General features: G+C 51.2%; 1 protein-coding gene and 1 pseudogene across 2 annotated transcripts in view; both read right to left on the bottom strand.

Annotated features, from left to right (window-relative positions):
* Positions 1 to 2,678: 2,678 nt before the first annotated feature.
* LOC119965508 lies at positions 2,679 to 2,813 on the bottom strand (annotated as a pseudogene).
* A 17,560-nt stretch (positions 2,814 to 20,373) lies between these two features.
* LOC119965102 (semaphorin-4B-like) overlaps positions 20,374 to 24,083 on the bottom strand; it is an 89,810-nt gene continuing 86,100 nt past the window's right edge. The window contains exons 13-14 of one of the 2 annotated variants that reach the window (XM_038795400.1): positions 23,409 to 23,467; positions 20,374 to 21,741 (exon numbers count right to left, since the gene is read on the bottom strand). In XM_038795400.1, the coding sequence (XP_038651328.1) occupies positions 21,419 to 21,741; positions 23,409 to 23,467 (382 nt within the window). In that variant the 3' untranslated portion in view covers positions 20,374 to 21,418. The remainder of the gene's footprint in view (positions 21,742 to 23,408; positions 23,468 to 24,083) is intronic. The other variant, XM_038795399.1, reaches the window with a different exon arrangement.

Genomic DNA, 24,083 nt, shown 5'->3' with positions numbered 1-24,083 from the left:
CCTCACTGTCTGCAGCCTCGCGACCCTTAAGGTCGACCCGCCTTCCCTTTTTGCAAATCTCACCCCGGATTGCAAACCCATCGCCAGCAGGAGCAGACGGTACAGTGCCCAGGACCGGACCTTCATTAAGTCGGAAGTCCAGCAGTTACTGAAGGAAGGCATTATCGAGGCTAGCAACAGCCCCTAGAGAGCTCAAGCAGTGGTTGTAAAGACCGGAGAGAAGCACAGGATGGTCATCGTTTATAGTCAGACCATCAACAGGTATACGTAGCTCGACGTGTACCCTCTCCCCCACATATCTGATTTGGTCAATCAGATTGCACAAAGGTCTTTTCCACGGTGGACCTCAAATCCGCCTACCATCCCTAGCTCCCCATTCTCCCGGACGACCACAAGTACACTGCATTCAAAACAGGTGGGTGGCTCCACCACTTCCTAAGGGTTCCCTTCGGTGTCACAAATGGGGTCTCGGTCTTCCAATGGGAGATGGACAGTACGGTTTGCGGGCCACGTTTCCGTACCTCGACAATGTCACCATCTGTGGCCACAACCAGCAGGACCATAACACCAACCTCCGCAAATTTCTCCGTACCGCCAGTCTCCTTAACCTGACCTATAATAAGGAGAAGTGCGTATTTAGCACCGACCGTCTAGCCATCCTCGGTACGTAGTGCACGATGGAGTCATAGGCCCCGACCCCGGACGCATGTGCCCGCTCATGGAGTTTCCCCTCCCCCACTGCTCCAAGGCCTTGAAACGTTGCCTGGGGTTTTTTCATATGCCGAGTGGGTCCCCAATTATGCGGACAAGGCCCCCCCACTAATCCAAGCCACGGTTTTCCCCCTGTTGGCAGAGGCTCGCCAGGCCTTCAGTCGCATAAAAGCAGACATCGCAAAGGCCACGATGCACGCAATCAATGAATCCCTTCCATTCCAAGTCGAGAGCGACGCGTCCGACGTAGCTCTGGCAGCCACCCTCAACCAAGCGGGCAGGCCCATGGCCTTCTTTTGACGCACCCGCCATGCTTCAGAAATCCGTCATTCCTCCGTTGAAAAGGAGGCCCAGGCCATAGTAGAAGCTGTGTGGCATTGGAGGCATTACCTGGCCGGCAGGAAATTCACGCTCCTCACTGACCAACGGTCGGTTGCTTTCATGTTCGATAATGCACAGCGGGGTAAGATAAAGAACGATAGATCTTACGGTGGAGGATCGAGCTTTCCACCTACAACTATGAGATCTTGTATCGTTCCGAGAAGCTAAACGAGCCTCCTGATGCCCTATCCCGCGGCACATTGCCAACGCACAAGTGGACTGACTCCGCACCCTCCACGAGGACCTCTGCCACCCGGGGGTCACTCGATTCTTCCATTTTATCAAGATCCGCAACCTGCCCTACTACATCGAGGAGGTCAGGACCGTCACCAGAAACTGCCAAATCTGCGCAGAGTGCAAGCCGCACTTCTACCGGCCAGAGAAAGCGCACCTGGTGAAGGCTTCCCGCCCCTTTAAACGCCTCAGTATGGACTTCAAAGGGCCCACCCCTCCACCGACTGCAACACGTACTTCCTGAACGTGATTGACGAGTACTCCCGGTTCCCATTTGCCATCCCCTGTCCCGACATGACCGTGGCCACAGTCACAAAAGCCCTCCACAGTATCTTTACCCTGTTCGGATTCCCCGCCTACACACACAGCGATAGGGGGTCCTCCTTCATGAGCGATGAACTACGTCAATTCCTGCTCAGCAAGGGCATTGCCTCGAGCAGGACCACCAGTTATAACTCCCGGGGAAACGGGCAGGTGCAGAGGGAGAACGGAACGGTCTGGAAGACCGTCCTACTGACCCTATGGTCCAGGAATCTCCCAGTCTCCCACTGGCAGGAGGTCCTCCTCAATGCTCTCCACTCCATTCGATCACTGTTATGTACCACGACCAATGCAACACCTCATGAACGTCTCCTTGTCTTCCCTAGGAAGTCCTCCTGCAGGACCTCGCTCCCAATTTGGCTGGCAGCTCCTGTACCCATTCTGCTCTTCAAACACGCGCGGGCGCACAAATCGGACCCATTGGTCGAGAGGGTCCACCTCCTTCACGCTAACCCTCAATACGCCTATGTGGCGTACCCCGACGGCTGGCAAGATGCGGTCTCCCTGCGGGACCTGGCGCCCGCTGGATCCCCACCCACACCCCCCCTCACCAACCCCACCCTCCCTCCCACCGGCGCACCCCACAGCGGCCCCCTTCCCAGGTGGATTGGTCCTTCCACTGGTCCCACCCAAGGGTGATGAAGCTACTGAAGAAGCCGGGGTCACGCTCCCGGAGTCACGGATGCCCGAGCCGGCGCCTGCATCGCCGCCGAAACTGTGACGATCACAGAGGACGACCAGGGCCCCCGATCGACTAATTGTTTCATTGTGAAATGTACTTGTGAATGAATACTGCAAATAGTTGTGTGACGTGTGATAAGGTAAAACACTGTACCACCGACGGGTACCGCCATAACCTCCACCACTATATAACGCAAGACCATGTAACTCTGATCTCGCTTCAAGAGTTATTGATTGTGCATCACTCCAGTTGTATTAAAAGCAGTTAGGCCGTCTAGCACTCACCCTTCACCCAGTCCCAATGCCACCTCCTTGCCCTGTCATTTCCATGCACTCACTGGCACTTTTATGCCCAAATCTTGTGCAGTCGAGAATCCCGCATTTGGGACCTCGCAGGGGTCAGCACACCTGAAGTGCAATGGGCTAGCCTCGTCCTAGGGGAAACCACCTTCTTGATCATGGTTTCACACCTGCCAGTTAAGTATCTCCCAGTATGCACCATGTACAGAACCAATAAGCTACATAATAACAATAGTAAATGTTGAAATACTGAGAGAAAAAAAAACACACTTTCAGAAATCTTTGAGAAAAAAAAACAGGTTCCTTCAACTCTCAAAGTGTCAATACATCGCGGCAATTATAGTATCAATAACTTAGAACGCAGAAGCTTTAAGCACTTTACACTTCTTATTTATTAGTCTTAGCTCCTTTGGACCCATGCGGGCAGCAAGACTCCGGTTCATCACATTTCCTCTCCCTCCAGTCCAGGTGGTGACCCACTCTTGAAGATCCTCCTTAAATATACTTTTCAGATCGTCTTTGGCTGGCTCTGACTTCTTTTCCCATCTATCTCAATTCTACTGCCACTCTGGCGGAGCATATTTCCAGAAGGCAAACTACCTCTCCTGCCAGTCTCAGAGGTCTCTCCCTGTCACGGTGTCCTGCAGGCTCCTCTGACCAGTCTTTTGTCGTACAATTTCCAACTCTCTGGGTGATGCCCAGCATCTTATGTAAGCAACGGTGGTGAACGGTGTCCAACTGCCATAAATCGGATTTGGTACTACTCAGGACATGTGGAGTCGCAGCCATATTGATGGTGATGGATGCAGAGACTGGCTGGAAGGTCGATGCTGCATTTGCTGATTCTTGTGTGGACATTGATCCCTACATCATTCTGCCTGGAGACATTGCTTCCTAGGTATTAAGGATGTTGACCCCTTGATGTTCTGCAGTCTGAGGATGATGGGAGCGCCTTGTTGTCAGATAGTCATCATTGCCTTTGTCTTCTCGCAGCTGATGCATAGATCAATCTTGGTGCCACTACCCTCAAGGCTGTTGGTCATGTCGTGGAGCGCGTGTAATTCTTCAGTCAGCAGAGTTAACCAGGGAGTTGCCACAGGATGCCAAAGTCTGCATCAACCATTGTCTTCTACATGATGAAATCAATAATCAAGTGGAATGCTGAGTCTATGAAGCCTTGATGTACTCCAGTGACGTTGAAAGCAGCAGTTGGAATCATGGTATAAGGTTTTGAGGATGTTTATATACCAAGGTAGTATTCTGTACTGTTATACGATGTGCCAAAGTTTTTGCTGATGGATGCTATTGAAAGCCTTCATGAAATCAGGAGAGTTGGTAATAAGTGACTTCTGATATTCTAGGCTCTGCTCTATCATGTTCTTGAGCACAAAAATCTGCTCACAGCATGATCTGCCACTCCAGAAACCTGCCTACTCTTCACAAAGTGTACTATCACTTCTGCTTTCAATCTGAAATGAAAATGAAAATCGCTTATTGTCACGAGTAGGTTTCAATGAAGTTACTGTGAAAAGCCCCTAGTCGCCACATTCCGGCGCCTGTCCGGGGAGGCTGATACGGGAATCAAACCGTGTTGCTGGCCTGCTTGGTCTGCTTTAAAAGCCAGCAATTTAGCCTGGTGAGCTAAATCAGCCCCTGGGCTGTTGAGGAGCACCGTGCTGAAGATCTTGCCTGGCATTGACTGGAGTGTCAATGTCCTTCCAGTTGTTGCAGTCACTGAGGTTCTCTTTCTTTGGCAACTTGATGATCACGTCTTGTCTCCAGTCATTTGGATTCCGGATTCTGTTGAACAGGCCCGTGAGTTCTGTAGTAATGGTGTTCTTGCCTCTTTCCATGTTTCAGCATCTCACCGATCCCAAGTGCCTTGTTGTTCTTCAGACTCCTGAATACTCTTTGGACCCCTAATCTAGCAATTTCTCCCAGGTTCACGTTCAGCTGTTGAAGTACAGTGCTGTTGTCAAACATGAACGGGTAGCTAGGGTTGGGCTTGTTGAGGATCTCCCAAAGATTTTCTACCTACCTCGACCCCTGATCCTCGACTCTCAATAGCATCTTGCTGCACTTGCTCTTGATTAGTACAATAGTGTTGCTCCTTATATCAGTCAATTCCTGTATGATCCTTTACAACGTCTTGTCGTTGTTCCAATTTGCTGCTTCTTGTACCTCCCTGCTTTTTAACTCTATCCATCGTCACTTAAATCTCCTGCAGCTCTTTTTTAACATAGAATTTACAGTGCAGAAGGAGGCCATTCGGCCCATCGAGTCTGCACCGGCTCTTGGAAAGAGCACCCTACCCACGGTCAACACCGCCACCCTATCCCTATAACCCAGTAACCCCACCAAGGGCAATTTTGGACACTAAGGGCAATTTATCAGGGCCAATCCACCTAACCTGCACATCTTTGGACTTCTCTATGATTTTTTCTGTACTTTTCAACACCTTCTTGTCTTTGTTCAGTCTTCTTCTCCTGGTCGCCCCTATTCTTTGCCAACTTTCATCTATCATTTTCCACATTGGGCCATTGATCCATCATTCTTTGTTCACACCATTTAATCTTATCCAAATAAACATTTAGACATTCATAACATTAAAAAAATTACTATAAACACACAAAGATGTCAATTAAGCAAAGGAAACACTCCATTTCTGCTCTCAAGACAGAACTCCTGCTGAGCTAATGAATTTGAGAATCTTGGAGTTCAGTCGAACATTCATGAGATTCCAGATGTCTGTCCTTCTGTTTCTGTTGAAACAGTTCCCAGATGGCCTCATTATGGAGTTGGCATGGAGGGAACGTGAGAACTGGGAGCAGGAGTGGGCAATTCAGCCCCTCGAGCCCGCTCTGCCATTCAATACAATCATGGCTGATCTCCCCTTGGCCTCAACTCCACTTTCCTTTTTTTTAAGAATGTATTTTATTACAAACTTTAAAAAAAAGTTACAACACATAAACAATTTGGGAAACAGGCTTCCCAACAAACAACAAACAACTATACAGTTTGTACAAAGTTTTCCTCTTTTTCACCCCCTCCCCCCCCCCCCCCCCCCACAGGCACCAACTCCTCAAACACGGTCACAAACATCCCGCACCTTGCCGCAAACCCCTCGATTGAACCTCTTAACTCGAACTTTAACATTTCCAGCCAAAGGAAATCATACAGGCCACCCAACCAGGTCGTCACCCCCGGTGGCGTTGCTGACCGCCACTTCGGTAAGATTCGTCTCTGGGCAATCAGAGAGGTGAGGGCCACAATACCGGCCTTCCTCCCCGCCATCAGCTCCGGCTTCTCCGAGACCCCAAATATCGCCACCAAAGGATCCGGCAGCACCTCCTCCCCCACTATCCTTGCGAGGGCCCCAAACGGTCCTGGCCAGAATCTCTCCAACTTTTCGCAGCCCCAGAATATGTGTACGTGATTCACTTGTCTGCGCCCACACCTCTCACACTCATCTGCCACCCCCTGGAAGAACCCACTCATTCTTGCCTGAGTCATATGTATCCTGCATACCACCCTGAACTGTATCAAGCTCACCCTTGCGCATAAGGAGGTTGTGTTTACCCTTTGCAGTGCCTCACTCCATATTTCCCAGTTGATCTCCTCTTCCAGCTCCCCTTCCATTTTTTCTTAATCTTCATCACCCACTCACCTCCCTGCTCTCCCAGCCACCTGTATATATCTCCCCTTCCCTTCCACCGTTCCCTTCCACATATGGAAGCAACAGTGCTCCAGCAGGGTGTACCTCGGCAACCTAGGGAACTCCTTCTAAACCTTCCGCACAAAGTCCCTTACCTGCGGTACCTAAACTCACTCCCTCTTGGGAGCTCTACTCTCTCCCTCAATTTCTCCTTCACCAGCCGAACTTCTCTCCACCTCCTATACATGTCATCTATCCCCCTACCCGGCTCAAACCCGTGATTCTCACACAACACCTTTAACACCGACATCCCCTCCATCCTAAAATGCCTGCTCAACTGGTTCCAGATCTTCACCATGGCCTGCACCACAGGACCCCCTGAGTATCTGCTCGGCGCATTGGCAACGCTGGCGTCACCATAGCTCTTAAGCTGGACCCCTTATAGGATTCCTCCTCCATCCTAATCCATTCTACCCCCTTTCCTTCCCACCATCACCTCACCTTCTCCACGTTCGCCGCCCACTAGTAATGAAGGTTCGGCAACGCCAACCCTCCCTGCTGCCTCTGCCTCTGTAACAGGGTCTTCATGACCCTTGGCATCTTCCCTGCCCATGCAAAGTCCGAAATAATTGTGTCCCCGTTCGAAGAAAAAAAAAAGCCTTTGGAAGAAAAATCGGGATTGACAGGAACCTCGGGAGAATGTTCATCTTTACCACTTGGACCCTCCCCGCCAAAGTCAATTGCAGCATATCCACCTCTTGAAATACTCCCTGGCCTCCTCCACCAGCTTCGTTAAGTTCTACTTTGGAAAAATTGCACATTACCTCGCTACCTGAATCCCCAGGTATCTGAACATGTCTCTAGCCATCTTAAATGGCATTGACCCAACTCATTTAACACTTTGCTTTTCCCTACATTCAACTTATATCCTGAGAACGCCCAAACCTCCCCAGCTGGCCCATGATCCTCTCCATGCTCCCCAGCGGGTTCGAATCATACAACAGTAGGTCATCAGCACTGAGCGACACCCGATGCTCCTTCCAACCCCTCATAATCCCCTGCCACTCTGCAGACCCCCTGAGAGCCATTGACAGAGGTTCTATAGCCAATGCAAACAAGAGCGGCGACAGTGGGCACCCCTACCTTGTTCCCCTGTGCAATTCGAAGTTCCGTGAGCCCATGTCATTCATCCGCACACTCGCCCTCGGTGCCACATACAGCACGCACACCCATGCCACAAACCTCAGCCCAAATCTAAACCTTCCCAGGATCTCAAACAGGTACCTCCACTCCACCCGGTTGAATGCCTTCTCCGCGTCCACAGACACTACTACCTCTGGTACCTGGGCTCAAGACGGGGGGTCATAATTACATTTAACAGCCTCCTTATATTGCTCGAGAGCGGCCTGCCTTTTATGAAGCCTGTTTGGTCCTCCGCAACCATCCGGGGACACAACCTTCCATCCTTCCCGCCAAAAGCTTAGCAGCACTTCCATGTCTGTGTTTAACAGCGATATAGGCCCAAACGACCCACATTCCACCGGGTCCTTCCCCTTTTCCGGGAGGAACGTGACCGCTACCCGTGTCATCGTCTCCGGCAGCTCTCTCTTCTCCAACGCCTCATTAAACGCCCCCAAGAGATGTGGTGCCAGATCTGTCGTAAGCTCCTTATAGAATTCCGCCAGGTAGCCATCGGGCCCCGGGGCCTTCCCGACTTCATACCCCTTATATTGTCCAATATCTCTCAGCCCCTGGGGCTTCTCTGGTGCCTGCCTCTTCTTTTCCTCCAGCTGAGGAAACTCCAGTTCATCTAAAAACTGTCCCATGTCCCCCTCTTCAACCTCTGTGTCCGCCCTGACCAACTCCTTATAATATTCTCTAAACACATCATTTATCTTCCCCGGCTCCAACACCATATTACCAGCCCCCGTCCTTATCCTCAATATTCCCCTGGTCGCGGCCTGCCTCCGCAACTGACGCGCTACATTCAACTTGCATTCTCTCCGTATACATACTCCCTCCCTCTCACCCTACGCAGCTGTCCTCCCATCCTCCCCGTTGTCAGTCTACCAAATTGCCCCTGTAACTATTTCCTCCTTGCCAATCCCTCCATGGTGGGCACGCTCGAATACTCTCTATCCACCTCCATTACCTCTTTCATAAGCCGGTCACATTCCTCCCTCCTTTTCCTATCCGCATGAGCCTTGACGAGATAATCTCCCCATCGGACCACCGCTTTTAGCGCTTCCAAAAAGGTCGCTGCTGACATCTCCCTGTTTTGGTCCAACTCCACATAATCGTTAAGCACTGCCCACACCTTCACAAAAGCCTTCATCCGCCAACAACGCTGAATCAAGCCTCCACCCCGGCCTCTGTTCCTGTCCCGATCTAAGCAGAATCTCCAGCCAGTGGGACGCATGATCCAAGATTAATATCCTGCGTACTCTGCCCCCTCCACCCCAACCAATATTTCCCGACTCACTACAAAGTAATCAATTCTGGAATACACCCTATAGACATGCGAAATAAAGGAATACTCCCTTCCCCCGGGTTCTTGAAGCGCCACGGGTCCACCATACCCATCTTCTCTATAAGCCCACCCAGCTCCCTTGCCATTAGTATCCTACCCATCGACCTGGGCCTCGACCTATCGACTCTCGGCTCTAGGACATTTAAAATCTCCTCCCATAATCAACTGGTGCATGGCCAAATCCGGAATTGCTGCCAGCAACCCCCTCATAAAATCTACATCATCCCAATTCAGTGCATACACATTCAGCAACATCACCGGAGTCCCTTCCAATACCCCACTCACAATCACGTATCTCCCACCCGGGTCCCTCACTTCCTTTGTGCTCGCAAACTCCATTTTCTTACTCATTAAAATTAAAGTTTGCAGATGATACCAAGTTGGATGGGAGGGTGAATTGTGACGAGGATGCAGGGACCCTGCAGCATGATGTGGACAGGTTGGACGAGTGGGCAAATCAATGGCAGATGCAGGATAATTTGGGTAAGTGTGAGGTTATTCACTTTGGGAGCAAAAACAGGAAGGCAGATTACTACCCCCACGGTTCTAAATTGGGAGTGGGGAGCGTGCAGCGGGATCTGGGTGTCCTTGTGAACCATTCGCTGAAGATAAGCATGCAGGCGCAGCAGGCGGTAAAGAAGACGAATGGTATGTTCACCTTCATTGCGAGAGGTTTCGAGTACAGAAGCAGAGATGTGTTGCTATTATACAGGGTTTTGGTGAGGCCACACCTAGAATATTGTGTGCAGTTTTGGTCTTGTTTTCCTTTTTTTGTTAAATTTAGAGTACCCGATTCATTTTTTCCAGTTAAGGGGCAATTTAGCGTGTTCAATCCACCTACCCTGTTCATCTTTGGGTTGTGGGGGCGAAACCCACGCAAACACAGGGAGAATGTGCAAACTCCACATGGACAGTGACCCAGAGCCGGGATCGAACCCGAGACCTCGGCGCCGTGAGGCAGCAGTGCTACCACTGCGTCACCGTTCTGAGGAAGGATGTTCTTGCTCTCAAGGGAGTTCAGAAGATTGAGGGGGGATCTCATACAGCTGTATAAAATTCTAACACGACAAGACAGAGTAGATGCAGGGAAGATGTTTCCCAATGGTGGGTGTGTCCAGAACCAGGGGTCACAGTCTGAGGATTCAGAGTAAACCATTTCTGACAGAGATGTGGAGACATTTCTTCACCCAAAGAGTGGTGAGCCTGTGGAATTCATTACCACAGGAAGCAGTTGATGATAAAACAGTGAATATATTCAAGAGGCGGCTGGATATAGCTCCTCCCCTTTTAGCTCCAGCCCCATTAATTCCACCCTGTACCTGGCCCATCCAAGATGGCCCCCTTTTCCGCCCTGACCATGTCTCTTCTCCCACCTCACCTCGTCGCCCTCCCTATCCCCCCACTTCCGTCTCCCTCCCTATCCCCTCCACCGCCTGCCCCCCCCCCCACCCCGCCTCCTCCCCCCTCCACCTTACGGATATCTTTTAGCCTTTTCCCCCACCACACTTCCGTTCACCAGCATTACTTGCTAGCGTGGCAGCCCCTGCCCAAAGGATCCTCCCACTGACCTCTCCCCACCCCCACTCCTCTGCTCAGTGAAGAAGGCTCCCTGCTGACCTCCCCCTCCCCCACCCAATCAAAGACTCATACTAAACTCCAGGTCACCTCCCCTAAGTGCAAACGAACAAGAAATAAAACACACACAGCCCCATGAAACAGGAGGGGCGGGGGGGGACGGGAGGGATTGGGACAGCCATCTCCGGATAAACATTTCACCCCTGCTAACCTTTGTCAACCCAACAGTAAACAACAAACAAAAAAAAGAACCTCTTCCAGATTGGAGGAAAAGAAAATCCCCCACTCCACCCTGTATGTCCAATCATTTCAAAGTTGCAGCGTCTCAGTCCCCCAGAATTGTTCTAGTTGGCTTCTCCCCAGTTTATGCTCCTTGATGAAATCCTCGGTTACTTCTGGGATCTCAAAGTCATATTCTCGACAGTCAAACGTCACCCATAATTTTGCCCGATAAAACACCCCTAACCCGATCTGCCGCCGATATAGCACCGCCTTGGGACTTCCGGGTGTGCATTATGGAGTGAGTGTGCACACAGAGGCAGCTCCTGCCTAAGATTGCAGAAAAGAGCTCTTTTTTGGGCAGCACAGGTTGGAATTTCGATGAAAAGGCGTGGGGGAAGGTTCAAGGAGTATTTTCCCCCAGGAATAGGATGTTTCTTGGTTATCAGACCCTTAGAAACAGTGCAGGATTTGTCTGAACAGCAACAAACAAAAGCAAGCATGCTAGCGGGGGAAGGGCCAGCTTATAGGTCTCAAGCTGACCTGAGGGCCTTTATGAAAGCTGAATTCCAGCAGCAGAGGGAAGAACTGTGAAAAGATCTCACCAAGGCCATTAAAGAAGCGGAGACGGACTTCCGTATGCGGTGATGCGGAGCTAAGCCGCACGTTCAGTGGCTCCCACTATTTTCGGACTTTGGGGCTCTTTTAAGGGCTCGCAGTGGTGCTGTTTGGGCTTTTCCCCGTGGGGGAACACTCCTTCTCAGATTCTCCACCGGTGGATGGCCTGGACTAGGAGTGGAGCGGTCAGAAAATCGGTTTTGTAGGTGCGGCACCGCAGCTCCCGCTACTTAAGGACTTTTGGGCCGATTTGAGGGCCCCAAACGGCGCTGTCTCAATGAATCCCGGTGGGGGAAGGTGTCTAGAGGCGCATTCCCCATAATTTATGGTGCTCACCCGGAGTGGGGCAAAGGAAAAAGCTGCAGCAGCTCCCCAAGAAAAGCGGAGGAAGCAGGACAAAATGGCGGCCGGCGGAACACCCGAGGACTGGTGGAAGTGGGCGCAGGAGCAGCAGGCCTCTCTTCTGCGCTGTTTTGCGGAGCTGAAGGCTGAGTTGCTGGACTCCCTGAATGCGACTACCAACAAGCTGCTTGGAGCTCAGGCGGCCCAGGAGGCGTCTATTCGGGAATTGCAGCAGCAGGCCGCTGAGAGGGAGGAGGAGGCCGTGGTCCTCGCGGGGAAAGTGGAGTTGCACGAGGCACTTCACAAAAAGTGGCAAGACTGCTTGGAGGAGCTGGACGTTCGCACGAGGCGAAAGAATTTGAGGATCCTGGACCTGGCGGAGGGGCTGGAAGGGTCGGATCTCCTGTCGTACGTGACCACGATGTTGAGCTCGTTGATGGGAGCGGGGTCCTTCCATTTGCCCCTGGAGCTGGAGGGAGCTCACAGAGTGCTGGCCAGGAGGCCTAAGGCAAATGAACCCCCGCGGGCGGTGCTGGTGCGGTTCCATCGGTTTAGTGACCGGGAGTGTGTGCTGCGCTGGGCCAAGAAAGAGAGGAGCAGCAAGTGGGAGAATTCGATAGTGCGAATCTACCAGGACTGGAGTGCGGAGGTGGCAAAGCGGCGGGCCGGGTTCAACCGGACGAAGGCGGTGCTGCATGCCAAGCAGGTCAGATTTGGAATGCTGCAGCCTGCGCGTCTGTGAGTGACATATAAGGACCGGCACCACTACTTCGAGTCCCCAGAGGAGGCGTGGGCCTTTGTACAGGTGGAGAAACTGGACTCGAACTAGGGTCTGGGGACACGCTATGGCCGTTGCTGTTTTTGCTGTTGCTGTTCTTCAATTTTGACACGTGTTTTTTTTATGCTGGTTTTCTTTTTGCTCTGTTTCTGGGTGGGTTTGTCTGTTGGGTATGGGTGTGGGGTAAGTGGGGAACGTTGGGGGCATGTGCTTTATATGTTCTCTTCGGTACGGGGCTGGGGGTTGGGGTGAAACTGGATTTTGAGGAGCTGCATCAGAAGGGTGGGGTGTGGCAGTGTGAAAGCGCGGGCTTTCCTCTGGTTGTCCGCGCTGCGGGGCGGGGGGGCGGAGCTGGAGGTGGGGCGTGGCCTCTACTGGTTTTCTTTCCCGCGCTGAAGCGGTGCCAAGGAGGTGTGGCAAGAGGGGGATGACCCCATGCCGGGAGGAGATGGGTTTTGGCAGGAGCAGCCGGGTCAGCAGAAGTCAGCTGACTCACGGAAGTACCATGGAGGGTCCGTCGCGGCTAGGAGGGGTCCTAGCCTGGGGGGGTGGGGGGGGATACCGGGTTGCTGCTGGAATGGCCAGGAAGGAGCTGGCATGGGCCGGGGGGGTAGAGGAGAGGCGTTATCGCCATGGGGAACGGGTCAGGCGGGGCGAGCTGGCCTGGGGCGAGCAGTCGATAAGCTATGGCTAGCCGGCGGGGGAGAGGGGCAGGTTGCCCTCTGATCCGTCTGATTACCTGGAACGTGAGGGGGCTGAATGGGCCGGTTAAGAGAACTAGGGTAATTTCTCATCTGAAGGGGCTGAAGGCGGACGTGGCTATGCTCCAGGAGACCCACTTGAAGGTGGCGGACCAGGTTCGTCTGAGGAAGGGGTGGGTGGGGCAGGTTTTTCACTCAGGATTGGACGCGAAGAACCGGGGGGGTGGCGATTCTGGTGGGGAAGAGGGTGGCGTTCGAGGCGGCTGAGGTGGTGTCGGACAAGGAGGGCAGATATATTATGGTGAAGGGTAGGCTGCAGGGAGAGAAGGTGGTGCTGGTTAATGTATATGCCCCGAATTGGGATGATGCCGGCTTCATGAGGCGCTTGTTGGGCCGCATTCCGGACCTAGAGGCAGGGGGCCTGATCATGGGGGGAGACTTTAACACAGTGCTGGATCCCCCACTGGACCGGTCCAGTTCAAGGACGGGTAGGAGACCGGCGGCGGCCAAAGTACTGAGGGGGTTTATGGACCAGATGGGAGGGGTGGATCCCTGGAGGTTTGGGAGGCCGATAGCGCGGGAGTATTCCTTTTTCTCCCATGTCCATAGGGTCTATTCCCGAAAAGATTTTTTCATCCTGAGTAGGGGATTGATCCCGAGGGTGCAGGATGCAGAGTATTCGGCCATAGCAATTTCAGACCATGCTCCGCACTGGGTTGATCTGGAGATGGGGGAGGCGCGGGACCAGCGCCCGCTCTGGCGCCTGGATGTGGGGCTGCTGGCTGATGAGGAGGTGTGTAGGAGGGTCCGGGGAAGTATTGAGGGGTATCTTGATACCAACGACACGGGGGAGGTCCGGGTGGGGATGGTCTGGGAGGCTCTGAAAGCAGTGATCCGGGGGGAGCTGATCTCCATACGGACCCATAGGGAAAGGAGGGAGAGGAAGGAGAGGGAGAGACTGGTGGGGGAGCTCCTGGATGTGGACAGGAGATACGCGGAGGCACCGGAGGAGGGGTTGCTGGGGGAACGGCGTAGTTTGCAGGCCAAATTTGACTTGTTGACCACCAGAAAGGCAGAGACACAGTGGAGGAGGTCGCAGGGCGCGGTATATGAGTATGGGGAGAAGGCGAGCAGGATGTTGGCGCATCAGCTCCGCAGGCGGGATGCGGCTAGGGAAATTGGTGGAGTGACGGATAGGGGTGGGAATGTAATGCAGAAGGGGACAGAAGTAAATGGGGTCTTTAGGGACTTCTATGAGGAACTGTACCGGTCAGAACCTCCGATGGGGAGAGGGGGGATGGAGAGCTTCATGAACAGGCTATGCTTCCCAAGGGTTCAAGAGGAGCTGGTAGAGGGGCTGGGGGCGCCGATAGAGTTGGAGGAGCTAGTCAGGGGGATCGGGCAAATGCAGTCAGGTAAGGCGCCGGGGCCGGACGGGTTCCCGGTGGAATTTTATAAAAAGTATGCGGATCTGGTGGGCCCCCTGTTGGTGCGAGCCTTCAATGAGGCACGGGAGGGGGGGGGGGGGGGGGGGGGGGGCTTTGCCCCCGACGATGTCGCGGGCACTGATCTCTCTGATCCTGAAGCGGGATAAGGACCCCTTGCAGTGTGGATCATACAGGCCTATCTCGCTCCTCAATGTTGACGCTAAGTTGCTGGCGAAGATCCTGGCCACCAGGATAGAGGACTGTGTGCCAGGGGTGATACATGAGGATCAGACAGGATTTGTCAAGGGACGGCAGCTCAACACGAATGTGCGGAGACTACTAAATGTTATTATGATGCCGGCAGTGGAGGGGGAGGCTGAGATAGTGGTGGCGCTGGATGCGGAGAAAGCATTTGATAGAGTTGAGTGGGGGTACCTGTGGGAGGTGCTGGAGCGGTTCGGATTCGGGGAGGGATTCATCAAATGGGTGAGGCTGCTCTACGCGTCTCCGATGGCGAGTGTAGTTACCAATGGAAGGAGATCGGAGTACTTTAGGCTCTACCGTGGGACCAGGCAGGGGTGCCCCCTGTCCCCCTTGCTCTTTGCACTGGCGATTGAACCTTTGGCTATGGCGTTGAGGGAGTCAGGGAGATGGAGGGGTTTGGTGCGGGGTGGGGAGGAACATCGGGTATCGCTGTATGCGGACGACCTGCTGTTGTATGTGGCAGATCCAGAAGGGGGAATGCCGGGGGTGATGGAGCTGTTAGCGGAATTTGGGGGCTTCTCGGGCTATAAGTTAAATTTAGGCAAGAGTGAGGTATTTGTAGTACACCCGGGTGATCAGGAGGAGGGAATTGGGAGACTCCCATTTAAGAGGGCAGTGAAGAGTTTCAGATACCTGGGGGTGCAGGTGGCCAGGAGTTGGGGGACTCTCCATAAGCTTAATTTTACCAGGCTGGTGGAGCAGATGGAAGAGGAATTTAAAAGGTGGGACATGGTGCCGCTATCGTTGGCGGGTAGAGTGCAGTCCGTCAAAATGACGGTTCTCCCAAGGTTCTTGTTCCTTTTTCAGTGTTTGCCCATCTTTATCCCTAGGGCCTTTTTAGAAGGGTGACTAGCAGCATCATGAGCTTTGTTTGGGCGCATGGGACCCCGAGGGTGAAGAGGGTCTTCTTGGAGCGGGGTAGAGATGGTGGGGGGCTGGCGTTACCCAATCTCTCGGGGTATTATTGGGCGGCCAATGTGTCAATGGTGCGCAAGTGGGTAATGGAGGGGGAGGGGGCTGCATGGAAACGGATGGAGAGGGCGTCCTGTGGCGATACAAGCCTGGGGGCCCTGGTAACGGCGCCATGGCCGTTCCCTCCTACGAGGTATACCACGAGTCCAGTGGTGGCGGCTACCCTCAAGATTTGGGGGCAGTGGAGGCGACATAGGGGAGAATTGGGGGGCTCGATGGAGGTTCCGTTAAGGGGGAACCATAGGTTCGTCCCGGGGAACATTGATGGGGGATTTCAGGGTTGGCACAGAGCGGGCATCAGACAGCTGAGGGACCTGTTTATTGATGGGAGGTTTGCGAGCCTGGGGGAGTTGGAGGAGAAATTTGGGCTCCCCGGGGAACATGTTCAGGTATCTGCAGGTAAAGGCATTTGCTAGGCGGCAGGTGGAGGGATTCCCTTCGCTTCCCGCGAGGGGGGTGAGCGACAGGGTGCTTTCGGGGGTCTGGGTCGGAGAGGGGAAGATATCTGATATCTACAAGGTTATGCAGGAGGCGGAGGAGGCGTCAGTAGAGGAGCTGAAAACGAAGTGGGAGGGGGAACTGGGGGAACAGATCGAAGACGGGACATGGGCTGATGCCCTGGAGAGGGTTAATTCTTCCTCCTCGTGTGCGCGGCTTAGCCTCATCCAATTCAAGGTGCTGCACCGGGCCCACATGACTGGGACGAGGCTGAGTAGGTTCTTTGGGGGTGAGGACAGGTGTGTCAGGTGCTCGGGGAGTCCAGCGAACCATGCCCATATGTTCTGGGCATGCCCGGCACTGGAGGAGTTCTGGAAGGGGGTGGCGAGGACGGTGTCGAGGGTGGTGGGATCCAGGGTCAAGCCAGGATGGGGACTCGCGATTTTTGGGGTTGGGGTGGAGCCGGGAGTGCAGGAGGCGAAAGAGGCCGGTGTGCTGGCCTTTGCGTCCCTAGTAGCCCGGCGAAGGATATTGCTACAATGGAAGGATGCGAGGCCCCCAAGCGTGGAGACCTGGATCAATGACATGGCGGGTTTCATTAAGCGAGAGAAGGTCAAATTCGCCCTGAGAGGGTCGGTACAAGGGTTCTTTAGGCGGTGGCAGCCTTTTCTCGACTTTCTGGCTCAACGATAGGGTACTGGGACAGTAGCAGCAGCAACCCGGGGAGGGAAAAGGGGAGGGAAAAGTGGGGGGCCGACAATGACTATGTTTGTTTATTTAATTTTAATATTTTTTAAAGTTCTTTTGTTGTTCATTAGGGTTGGGGGGGTGGGGGGATGTGATACATGCGCCGATACGGTCTGGGGGTGTCACAGTTATTATGGGTTATTTTGTTGCATTTCATTGTTTGTCGTTATGTTTTATATTTTCTGTAAAAAATTCCAATAAAAATTATATTAACAAAAAAAGATATAGCACCGCCTTCTCCTTATTGAACCCCACACGCCATTTTGCCAGCTCAGCTGCACTATCCTGGTATATTCACACCTTGTTCCCCTCCCATTCACAGTTGCGCATCTCCCTGGCCCACCGCAAGATCTTCTCTTTCGCCACAAACGTATGGAGTCTCATGATCACCGCCTCGGCGGCTCCCCAGCTCCAGGCTTCGGCCTCAGGAACCGGTGTGCACTATCCACTTGAGGAGCCCCCTCTCCCACCAACATCTTTGACATGTACCTCGTGGCACCCACACCTTCCACTCCTTCAGGCAGGCCCACTATCTGCAGATTCTGCCTTCTCAATCTATTTTCCTGCTCCTCCACCTTTTCTCTGAGCGGCGTGTCGCAAAACCGGACACGCCATTTTGGGGGGGGGGGGTGGGAGAATAGCGGGAGATGCGGGAGCCCATGGCTGGGATTCTCCCCAAACCGGCGGGGCGGGCCGTACCAGCACAAAAGAGTGGCATGAATCACTCCGGCATCGGACCACCCGGAAGTTATGGAATCCTCCGCACTTCCGGGGGCTAGGCCGGAGCTGGAGTCGTTGGCGCCGCGCCAACTGGCATCCCCCAGCCAGCACGATTTGGCACATGAGTGGGAGCGCCAGCGTGTTCTGCCGCATGCACAGAACCGCTGGTGTGATCCCTGCGCATGTGCAGGGGGTTTCCTCTCCCCCCCCCGCAGGCTATGCTCAGAGCCAGGTCCGGCCGAAAACGAGCGGCCGCTCGGCCCATTGGGGCCCGGAGAATCGGCGGGGGGTAAGGGGGCACTGCCAATGGCCCCCGACCAGCGCGACATGATCCCCGCCACTGCCAAAAAAACGGCACCGGAGAATTCGGCAGCCGGCGTCAGAGCGGCGGGGCGAGATTCACACTGCCCCCCCCCACCCCCCGCCCCGACGATTCTCCGACCCGACGGGGGGGGTCAGAGAATCCCGCCCCATTTGTCTGTTATGCGTAATTTTGTGTTGGTTTTGGCTACGACTGAAATCTTGTCCATCGATTCCTTTCATCAAGAATTATTCGTCTCCATAGCGATCATGAAACCTTTTATCGGACAAAGACAACCTGAGGACTGGGCATAGACCGTAAGTGAAGAACCAAAGTATATATAAGACAAAATATACGCAGAGTACAGTAGATGTGAATCTATCAGTAAATGGTGAAATAATGTATTCCTTCTAAATAAAAATGGATAAATATCTGATTAGTAATGGGGGTAACAGTGATACACCCTAACTGTAACCTATAGATGAAGTAATGTTACTCTCTCTTTATCACACACAATCTTTATTTTTCACCTCACTTCCAATCTGTAACTTTTTCTTCAATGTTTCATCTCCCCTTATGAAAAATACTGCTCCTAAATTTATCATAAGCGCCCGACTGCCAAAGGAAATCTTCTTTGCCCAGCTCAGGGAAGGCTCCTGAACAAAATAGCATTGCGGATAGCACAATCGCTTCACAGCTCCAGGGTCCCAGGTTCGATTCCGGCTTGGGTCACTGTCTGTGCGGAGTCTGCACATCCTCCCCGTGTGTGCGTGGGTTTCCTCCGGGTGCTCCGGTTTCCTCCCACAGTCCAAAGATGTGCAAGTTAGGTGGATTGGACATGATAAATTGCCCTAAGTGTCCAAAATTGCCCTTAGTGTTGGGTGGGGTTACTGGGTTATGGGGATAGGGTGGAGGTGTTGACCTTGGGTAGGGTGCTCTTTCCAGGAGCCGGTGCAGACTCGATGGGCCGAATGGCCTCCTTCTGCACTGTATATTCTATGATGATTTCTATGAAAATGAGGACAAAGGAAGTGCTTCAAAGACACCCTGAAGGCTTACCTTAAGCAATGCAACATAGCTGTAAAGTTCTGGGAGACTCTTGCTCAGAAGAGACTCACTTGGAGGAGCTTCCTGATTGAAGGGACACAATTCTTCGAGGATACCCAACAGCAAGAGGAGGCCGTGAAAAGGAGCTTCAGAAAGGAATACCAGCGATCTAGAGTCCAAGGACCAATCCCACCTGCCAGAAACACCTGCTCAAGTGTCCAGTTGAAGATGAGGATCTAGGATCAGGCTCATCAGCCACACAAAGACCCATAGAACCCATGGAGTTTCTCAGATGAACAATCATACTCATTAGCAAGTGATCGCTGAAGAAGAAGGCAAGATTGGCAACTCCTGGGGAGTTTTTGGTACACATTTACTTTACCAATATAGCCAAGAGTATAAAAGCCCAAATTATCTGCATCACATTTTAGATTAAAATGCATGGTAAATATTTGAATAAAGTTCCCATTTAGTTGCCGCAAATCGCATGTTACCCATTTAATGCATGGCAAATGAATTGAAACTGTTTGATCAAACACCCCCAAAAAATTGAAAATGGAATTGTTAACCAATGACGTAGAAGAAAGATCTCATTCTCAGTCTCTTTTCGATTCAAAGCTAAACCTTAATCCTCAGAAGACAGATAAACGTAATCCCCAGTGGGGTATGACCACAAAGCAACCATAATGAACAACCCGAGAATATTGTAATGTAAAAAGAAAGCAATTAAGTTGTCCCTTTGGGAATCCAGCGATGAGCCTCTTTAAAAATGGAGGGAGCAGCAGTACCAATGTTATTGGGATGGTACAGCTACGGTCAAAATCTTTCTTTTTAAACATTTTATTAAGGCATTTTGAATTTTATAACAATAAACGGTACAAATACAATATAAACATAAAGTTTATAAGTGCAAAAAACATCTCTCCATCTCTCACTAATCCCGCCTACCCTAAACACAAAGTGGCCTAACTCCTCCCCACTTATTGCCTCTGCTGACAGTTTAACATTCCCCGAAGAAGTAGATAAATGGCTGCCACCTCCGGACAAACCCTAACGTTGACCCCCTCAGGGAGAACTTAATTTTCTCAAGTCTGAGAAACCCAGTCATGTCGCTAACCCAAACCTCTGATTCAGAGGCTTCGAGTCCCTCCACGTTAACAATATCTGTCTCCAAGCTACCAAGGAGGCAAAGGCCAAAACGTCAGCCTCTCTCACCCCCGGACACCCGGATCTTCCGATACTCCATGGTGAGCTGTGGAGGGGGGAAATGTCAGCCTCTCTCACCCCCGGACACCCAGATCTTCCGACACTCCATGGTGAGCTGTGGAGGGGGGTAGGGGGGCAGGTAGAGGCGGGTCTGTGGGCGGATGCTTTGAGCAGAGTCAACAAGTCCTCATCATGTGCCAGGCTCAGCCTGATACAATTCAAGGTAGTTCACTGGGCACACATGACGGTGGACCGGATGAGCAGGTTTTTTGGGATAGAGGACAAGTGTGTGAGGGAGGGCCAGCAAACCATGTCCATATGTTTTGGGCATGCCCGAAGGGGATACTGGCAGGGATTTGCGGATGTCGTGTCCACGGTACTTAAAACAAGGGCGACGCCGAGTACTGTCGAAATCTTGACTATAGACTTATGAAAATTAAGTTTTATTGCCCTCAAGAGGATTCAAAATCACCGCATTAACGTCCGAACAATAGTATAATTTGCTGCTCAAACGGCTTTCTGTTGCCCGCAGATAAATTTTGTCATCAAGGCTGGCCAGTTTCGGGTCTTCAGATAAGGTGCTATGCAGCTATTTGGAGAACATTTCTTCGAATGGTTGTGGCACAGAAGGAGGCCATTCGACCCTTTGTTTCTGCCCTGACTCCCTGCAAGAGAAATTCAATCCCCGTAGCCCTTCAAATCTTTTCTCTGCAGGTAATGATCCAATTCTCTTTTGAAAGTTTACACGATTGAATCTGCCCCACCTTTCCCTCAGGCAGTGCATTCCAGATCCTAACCACTCTCTACGTTTAAAAAAAAGTTTCCCCTCGTGTCGTTGTTGCCTCTTTTTGCCAATGACCTTAAATTGGTGGGCTCTGATTCACGATCCTTCCACCAATGGGAACAGCTTCTCCCTTCTACTCTGCCCAGACGCGCCATGATTTTGAAGATCTCTGTCAGATCCTCTTCCAATCTTCTCTTCTCCAAGAAGAACAGTCCTGGCTTCTCCAATCTATCCATATAATTCAAGTTCCTCATCCCTGGAATCTTGTGAATCTTTTTTGCACCCTCTCTAATTCCTTCACATTAGTCCGGAAAGTGTGGTTCCCAGAACTAGATGCAATACTCCAATTTAGGCCAGCCAGTGTTTTATACAGGTTTATCAAAACATTGTTCTTTTTGTACTCTATGCCCTTATTTATAAAGCCCAGTGTTCACTGCATATACCAGGTTCATTGATCCACAAAATATCAAGTCTTCCTTGAGCTCATGACAAAGTAGAGAATTATTGCGATGAATACAATAGGCAAAATCAACAAGATCAGCAGTGTCCGTGATCGCCTGGATCGGAGACTATAGGAGGCCACGATCTGACCGATGCCATTTTCATAGCAGCAACAGGCATAGGTACCAATTGCATTCCCTGCTACTAGCAGTCTTGTGCTGTGGTAATCAAAGGTTATGTTCTTGTTAGGAGTGATCCACTCGCAGTGGGCTACTGAAGACAAAGGTTTACAGTTGAGCAACGTGTCTGAATCATCATCGACAATCAGAATCATTTCTTCTGCAGCTTCTAAAATGGAAGAAAGTATTACAGCAAAATAGGTCAGAAAATAAAGTTTTTAAATTGCTGAGCATAATGCTCATTTTAAATTTGTCTCAATTAACTTTATTCTCCAAAGTCTGTTCCTTGAAGCTTTCCCGAATCCTAAAATTTACCTCTGATATCGATGAAGAGCTAGTTAGTAGGACAGAAAAGAGCTGCAGAAGAGCCATAGATACTTTTACCAGTTCCATAGTAATGACTAAAATAAGCACATTAAGAAAAAAAAATCAATTTGGCTTTGAATTAGTAAGAATTTAAATGAATACTGCATCACTTAACAGGAGTATAGAGGTTGAAAGATTAGGCCCAAAAGAATCAACTACACAAATTGTTCTCCCTGTCCAAACACCCCACAATTTGAATCAATCACACATGAAATTTGGTTTGGCACTTAAACAGATATTTGCGTCAAGAGTTTTATCATCATTCTTTTAGGTTCAGTTGGGACTGGCATCAATGGCTTAGATTTTTCAAAGATGGCAACGGTCCCACTGCTGGGCCCAAAAGCAGGGGCCAACCAATTAAGTGGCTACCTCCAGGCTTGCTATCATATTGAGGATAACAGGCTGCTTTCCAAAGGTTGCAAACCAGAGGGCCAGCAGCTTTGCATCCTCAATAGCGCCACCGAGAGCAGGAGCCACTGTTGGGGCTGCACCTGGAGCGCTGTGCACCCTCACAAACAGGTAAGTGGGGGCTGGGGGTGCTTGGCTCGGGAGAGAGTGGCTGTGGTCACTTAGGCAGGGTGCGCAGATGCCACAGCGGCGGCCATTGCCACTGGGGGGCGCCTCTATGGGCCAAAGAATGCTCGATAAGGAAGGCTTCCTGCAACCCACTGGGAGGCATGAGCCAGTATAGGCAGGGGGAGGAAGCAGCTACACAGAGTGGCTAGATTTGGCCATGTGGGGGAAAGGTGTTGTGAACTATCTACCACCTTTTCCGATGCTGGCAAAACAACAAGGGAAAGCCACCCGATGCCTTCCCACCATTATTCCAGCATCCAAGCGCGTCCCCAAAGATCTGCAAAATTCCAGCCAATACGAAATTGTGCTTGAGATCTCTGCCTGGACGGTGCCCAGCTAACTACTGAATCCAGTTTCCCTAAGGGAGAGCAAGATTATCTCATTTAGTTAGATTTAATTGAAACCCACTTTGCAGAAAGGGAAAAGCAGTGTTTAGCTTGATGCACCACCTTTTCCACCCATCAGTGAGACCATTATTCCCTCTACCTGTCTGGGTTTCCCAAAGAGGTATCTTTTTTCCTTTAACTTTTTATCATCTTCCGACACGCTACGGGATTCTGACACTATTCCTTCATAAAGGATAACTATTCACATCTGTCACCAATCTTTCTCCAAGTTCCACTGTCAGAGGAAGCACTTTGGACACGGGGTGCTGCTGGCTTTTTTCTCCTTTCATTGGAAATTAAGTTCTCGGTTGTCATGTGAATCCTTCAGTTGAGTAACCGATGCCAGGTGAACTTGCACAGTGAGTGTACATGAGCTTGGACTGCAAAGTATTCTATTCTATTCCAGAATGTTTATTCAGGAGTTTGATGCTCCATAGCTTTGCTTTAAATCATTGACTAGCAGGTTTGGTAACATACACACAACCCAACTGATAGACCAGTTAATTACCTGTCTGTGGCGGGCACAATGCTGCAGCATTGCCTTTCTTTACATCTTGTAATAAGTCACTGAAAAAGGAAAAGAATCATCCACATTAATCTAACAGGATAGAGCCCAACATCGCCTTCATTAGACCACCTCTCATTAGAAGCCTTTCGATAATCATGATAACTTGTACAGGGTTGGTTAGCTCAGTTGGCTGGATGGCTAGTACGTGATGCAGAATGAAGCTAACTGCGCAGGTTCAATTCCCGTACCAACTGAGGTTATTTGCCTTCTCAACCCTCAGGTTAAATCACCACCAGTCAGCTCTCTCAAAAAGGGAGAGCAGCCTCTGGCACTGTGGTGACATTTAATTTTACCTCGTGCATGTAACAGAGTGGTAAAGATTGAACTTGAAAAGCAGCAAAGGGAGCACTGGATGACAATGTGGGTTACACATTGTGCTTCAACCTCAGGCCTTGACTTCAAATACAACCCATAATGACAGCACAAAAGCCTCTTACCACAATTCATTATAAATTGGTACTCACTTTACACTAAAGTCTGCAGCCTTAAATCAGAAGTTAAAAGGAACACTGGTGTGAGAATGAGAGTTATATATGGATGTAAGAATACGCACTTTGGGGCACATTGTCTGACTAAGTGCCTGGATTTTAATTCAAGCCACAACTGTGATCGGCA

This window comes from Scyliorhinus canicula, chromosome 4 (assembly GCF_902713615.1).
Source record: "Scyliorhinus canicula chromosome 4, sScyCan1.1, whole genome shotgun sequence".
Taxonomy (NCBI): Eukaryota; Metazoa; Chordata; class Chondrichthyes; order Carcharhiniformes; family Scyliorhinidae; genus Scyliorhinus; species Scyliorhinus canicula.
This window is presented reverse-complemented; position numbering and strand designations above follow the sequence as displayed.